We start from the raw sequence: 6,014 nt of genomic DNA, 5'->3' as shown, positions 1-6,014 counted from the left end.
TTGATACTTTGTTATGGGATAGACCAAAATGAAAAAATTGATATATTGTTAAGCGACAGCGAGTATTTAATGTGATTTTTTACATAAATAGTGTCAAAAAGTTTTTAAAGTGTGTATATGTCAATGGTAGTCAATATAATTCGATTATATATTACCATAAATTAATTAGCTCCGTATAAATATCAATTAATTTAAGCAAAATTGTTAATAATCTACTTATAGTTTAAAAATTAAATTATTTAGAAATTATATGAAACTCGCCTACGTAATTTTTAGTGCAATATTTTTTAATAGACTAGAGATTATGTAATTTTTAAATTACAAAAAAAAAAAAATAAATAGTACAAAAATTTTCAAATTACAAGTAAATTATAAATAATTCTGTCTTAAATTTATGTATATATAAGATGAGGCTTGAACACCAAAGTGGCGACGCCAATTACAGCATGGAGAAGGAGAAGCTGATTACTACACCCCTGCTGACGTCATCTTCCGAAACTCATGTCCGAAATGATGACGACAACAATAACGACGATGACGACGACCGTCTCGTGGCCTTTGATTTCTTTACCGACGAGAGATTAACGGCGGACAGCAAGAAGAAGAAGCCGTTGCGCGAATATTCCGGCAAGGAATTTGGATATTCCGGCGAGGAGGAGGAGGAGGAGGAGGGGGGCGTCGATTTGCGCATAGGTCTCCCCGATTACGAGAGAAGGTCGAAGGAGGATGGAGATGAGAGATCATTAATGTTGCAGCCGTATTGGATTCCGACGCCGGCGCAGATTCTGGTCGGATTCACAAATTTTTCTTGCCATATCTGCAAGAAGACCTTCAACCGTTACAACAATCTCCAGGTCATCTCCCAATCCATTCTCTTGCTTTTATTTTTTCTTAATTATTTTTTTCATTATTATTATCTGTTTTTTTGTGTTTACTTCTCACATTTTACAATTGATTTTACTATTTCAATTTTTTTTCCCTTAAAAAACATCAAATCAAACACCTAATTTTTATTTATTTTATTACACTAAAATTTAATTTTACATTCAAAACATCACATCAACACATATTTATATCACATCAAACAATTATTTCAATTCAAAATTTTACTGTTCAAAATCAAAATCCAAAACTAAAACATTACAAGTAAACACACCCGAATTCAATTAATTTTTAGTGTGTTGTATGAGATATATAAAAAATTTAAATTTTGATTTTTTTTTAAATAAGTATTTGAATTTTATTTTTTTATTTTTATAAAAAGTATAATATTATTTTTTAGCGAAAAAGGAGGGAAGTTATTGCTTAAATAATAAACTATGGGTGTGTATGTAATAAATTTTGAATATAGTATTTTATAAGGAAAAAAGTTATAGAAATCACATAATAGATATAAGTGGTGCATGTATTATCATTCCGGAGTTGAATTGAATTAACCATTTTCAATTTGTTTTTTATTTTAAATTTTAATGAGTTTTACTGATTTTGATTTCAATTTAAGGATTTTTTATTTATAATTTATGTTATGAAGTCCATCAGAAATTGTTTTAATAATATAAAGAAAAAAACAAAATTGCATTGAATTTCTTTTTTTTTTTTTTGTAAATTGGTAAAATATATATTATATAATGTTAATATCTGTATATTATAAAGTATTTTTTAATAATATTTATAAAGTATCAAAAAATATTAAGTGAACTAACCCTAAATTTTTTATCTGAATTTTTTTTTATATAGTTTTTTCAGTTTACAATAATTATTTAAATAAATATTTCATTAAAACTAATGTGAATTAAATAATGATAATTTTAATTTAAAACAAAAACTAAACAAGTGCTACGTTAAGAAACATAGGTTTGTTCGTCTTTGTTTGGGTTTGGTTTGAAATTGATTTAAAATAAAGTATTGATTTTAAAGTTTGTTTGGTTGTTATTTAAAATTAATTTAAAGTGAAATATGAATTTGAATTGTTATTTAAATAGTATTTTGATATTTTATAAAAAAAAAAAAAAAATATCTTTTTATTGAATATAATGTTGATTTGATTTGCAATGATAAAAAAAAAAAAAATGAATAGTTTAGTACTCTATTTTAATTTTTAATTGTTTTTTAAAGGTATATAAGTATTATGTTGATACTATAAAAAATATTATATTGGAACATTAAATTTTTTAAGATAACAAAATATATATTATTTGTATTATATGAATATATATTTTTTCTGTTTCAATCAAAAATACAATTTTTACCATTTATTTCATTCTAAAGTATTTTTTTAATAAGAAATCATATATTGATACCACAATTACTAAGGTTAAGAAAAAAAATATTAAAAATTTTTAGACACTTTTATTAATCAATAAAATATTACTCCCTTTGTCCATTATCTATGTATCTATTTATTTTTTACACTGAATTTTAGGAATATTAATATTATATTAGAGCATGGTATGAATAAAGTAAAAAAGACTAAAATAACATTACTATTAGTAGTCAATAATATTTGTGTAATATATTGTTAGTTTATAAGAATATTTTTATTATTAATAGAAACTACAATTAGTATAAAAGAAAATTAATATTTTATTATGAATCAGACCAAATAAAAAAAATAGGTAAATTGTTAATAGACAAATAAAATTACTTTTTAGGTTTTAAAAAACTCTAAAGCCACACGGATGGAGTATGTTTTATTTTATTTTTATTAATATTAATCGAAAATATAATTTGAAATTCCCTTAAAAAAAAAAAAAACCTAATTTGTATTGAATTTGGGGGGTGGGTGGGGCGGCAGATGCACATGTGGGGCCACGGCTCAGAGTTCCGGCGAGGCCCGGAGTCGCTGAAAGGGTCCCAGCCGCGGGCGATGGTGGGAGTCCCCTGCTACTGCTGCGAGGAAGGCTGCAAAAACAACATCAATTTCCCCAAGTCCCGTCCCCTCAAGGACTTCCGCACCCTCCAGACCCACTACCGCCGCAAGCACGGCACCAAGCGCTACTCCTGCCGCCGCTGCGGCAAGTGCCTCGCCGTCAAGGGCGACTGGCGCACCCACGAGAAGAACTGCGGCCGCCGCTGGCTCTGCCTCTGCGGCTCCGACTTCAAGCACAAACGCTCCCTCAAGGACCACGTCGCCTCCTTCGGCTCCGGCCACGCCCCCTCCTCCCCCCCCACCGTCGATCGGGACCCAAATGGACGGCTCTGATTGAATCCCAATGGACGGCTCTGATTGGTTGGTTATTTTTAATGTATAGTGTAGTTTGGGCTTATTGGGCTTTTATTGTTGGGCTTCAGGGGGCTGTTAAATAAATACTACTTTATAGGGATATGATACGGTTGTTAGGAAATTGAGGCGATTTGTATTTTCATATTTATTTTAATATTTAATAATAATTAAAAAGATATATAAAGGGGAGTGGCAAGGCCTAATGAAATGAAAATATCAAAATCAAAATTGAATGGAGTGGAGAGTGACAATTAATCGGCATGTGGTTGGTTCTTGATACTATCATACTGTCTCTTTCATTCCATATATTATATATTATATATATATATATATGTGATTGATCAAGTCATATAATATTTCAAATCATCACATAAATTAAATAAAAAAAATAAATGATATCTATAGATGTATTTAGTTTCGTAGTTAAAAGTATTATTATTATTATTATTATTATTATTATTATTATTATTATTGTTATTATATTAAATTGTGTGTTGTGTGTAGACTAGAAACAAATTTTAATTATTATTATTATCAGATGCAGAATTATCGTCTCACCTAAAAGTTCAAACTATTAGGAATACGCAGTCATTAATCATATATATATATATATGTAAGTACCCAACAATTATTATTATTATTATTATTATTATTATTTTGGAGATTGAAGAAGCAAATGGGGACTTGGCCCATGATTGGCATTGAATTTCAATGCACACTCTAAAACACACCACATGTATGCATCATGCATATATATATATATATATATAAATAGAGCGTTTATTTGTTGCATTTTGCAAGAGTAGATAAATATCCTGTACAATACGAATTTTTTGTTTCATTTGATAATATTAAAAAAATTAATATTTAATAGTATAATATTTTACTAAATAAAATAATTGTTTAATTTTATATTTATATATATATATATATGAACATAAGAAACACCACTTTCAAAAAAGTATAAATTGCATTTTCATGAAATAGTATCAAAATATCATATTCAAGATTTCAAGTCCATTGAAAAAAAAAAAAAATTAAACAAAGACCAATGAGATTGACAACTTATTTTAATTATTTTTAATTATTAATAGCATTATATTGCGTGGCTCTGTCATATTGATGACGTGTCATGTCAAAATGGCCCCATACGGTTATCTAGTTGGCAGTAGTTCCCTGTCTAATCTTATCTAATAATTATAGTATTTAGATAATACATATCCATCAATCACCATTTGTTTAATTTTGATTTTGAAAATTTTTAACAATTATTTTTTAAAAAAATATTTTGTTCATCGTTCAATTGTATATTTATTTAATCCCACATAAATTTTAATAAAAATAAATAATTATTATTACTTTACATAGTAAAAAAAATACTAAAATATAATAATTCTTTACTTTTAAAAAAAATAATAACGACGATGGAATAATATTTATATATATATTTGTCATTTTTGTCATCTAGCCAAATTAATCTACAGATTTTCTATTACAGAAAATACATTATTATCAAAATTAGTTCTGCTAATTGGGCCAATAAGGTAAATTACGCAAATTATGTATCACAAGCAAAATGAAATAGGATTAAAAATTTTGTAACAAAAAAAAAAAAAAAGATTTTAAATCTACGATTTAAGTTAATTTATAATTTTTTTTAATTTTAATTTATAATTAGTTATATTATATAATAATTATTTTTATTAATACACAGTTTTATTATTTATTATTTATACTCTTGCGTAAAGTCTTATATTAACATAAAATCGGATAACTAAGGTGAAACAGAAGGAATATATGTATATATAGATAATCTTTTAAAATATTATCTAAAAAAATATAATATATAAAAATACAAAATGCAAAATAAACACACAAAAAAAAGTATAATTTCCAATAATACTTTTACTCTGGCAACAAAAACATTTAAAATTATAAATACTAAATATAAACATTAAATATTGATGCACCATTTGATCTTATATACACTACTAAATATTTATATTAATTTAATAAAAAAATATGTATAAGTACAATTACATCGATATAAAATTGCAAATATAAATTTTATTATATTATTTTACATTAATATATATGTATACATGTACAAGGTTGTTGGTAATCTTTCATACTTATCAGTACAATTGATATTTTTCAACATTAATTTATATAAAGACAAAAAAATTTAAAAAAATAATAATATTAACATTTGTTTTTACTCAGAAATAAAATAAAATAAAATAAAATAAAATAATAATAATAATAATAGTAGCATTTTCGTATAATAATATTATACGTGGACAAATAATTGTGAAATAAAGAATGAAACTACATTCCAAAGTGAAGGCGCTTAAAAAACGCGTTGACAGCAACTTTTCGGAAACACGTCTTTGTTATCTCAATCGACGTCATGAAACACGCTTTTACCTTCATTCTCCCTTTTTCATATATAGTTTATTAATTATTAATAAATAAATAAATAATAAAATTAAACATGAGAGAAAAGATCGATTCGATGATTGCAACCTTTTAAGGTGTAAAGAATATTAAAGCTATTTTTATTTTATTTTGACAAAATATTTGTAACTTTTGTAAAGCTAAGTTCATTTTTGTTTGAATTTTTTTCCTCAACTTGACACATACTCCCTCCGTCCATAAATTAATGTCCTACTTTTCTATTTAGAACGTCCAATAACTATTGTCCTATTTTCTTTTTAAAACACAAATTTTACATTTTTACTTTTTATTCATATATTACTTTTAATCTCTACCATAAAATTAAGGGCAAATT

The 6,014-nt window shown here is 25.6% G+C and overlaps 2 protein-coding genes across 2 annotated transcripts; both read left to right on the top strand.

Annotated features, from left to right (window-relative positions):
- The first annotated feature begins 407 nt into the window (after positions 1–407).
- On the top strand, positions 408–1,396 carry LOC127242665 (zinc finger protein WIP2-like). Its single transcript, XM_051262301.1, has 2 exons — positions 408–854; positions 1,391–1,396. The coding sequence occupies exons 1-2, from the start codon at positions 408–410 to the stop codon at positions 1,394–1,396; spliced, it is 453 nt and encodes a 150-aa protein (XP_051118258.1).
- Positions 1,397–2,755: 1,359 nt separating this feature from the next.
- LOC127242685 (protein TRANSPARENT TESTA 1-like) lies at positions 2,756–3,481 on the top strand. Its single transcript, XM_051262333.1, has one exon. The coding sequence runs from the start codon at positions 2,795–2,797 to the stop codon at positions 3,200–3,202; it is 408 nt and encodes a 135-aa protein (XP_051118290.1). The 5' UTR covers positions 2,756–2,794; the 3' UTR covers positions 3,203–3,481.
- Positions 3,482–6,014: the final 2,533 nt, after the last annotated feature.

The sequence above is a fragment of the Andrographis paniculata genome, unplaced genomic scaffold, assembly GCF_009805555.1.
Source record: "Andrographis paniculata isolate CXL003 unplaced genomic scaffold, ASM980555v1 Contig87END, whole genome shotgun sequence".
Taxonomy (NCBI): domain Eukaryota; kingdom Viridiplantae; phylum Streptophyta; class Magnoliopsida; order Lamiales; family Acanthaceae; genus Andrographis; species Andrographis paniculata.
The sequence above is the reverse complement of the archived record's forward strand: the minus strand, read 5'-3'. Positions and strand labels throughout refer to the sequence as shown.

Excerpts from the sequence above, each read along its gene's own strand:
- LOC127242665 (XM_051262301.1), top strand. The coding sequence starts at position 408 with ATGAGGCTTGAACACCAAAGTGGCGACGCCAATTACAGCATGGAGAAG.
- LOC127242685 (XM_051262333.1), top strand. The coding sequence starts at position 2,795 with ATGCACATGTGGGGCCACGGCTCAGAGTTCCGGCGAGGCCCGGAGTCG.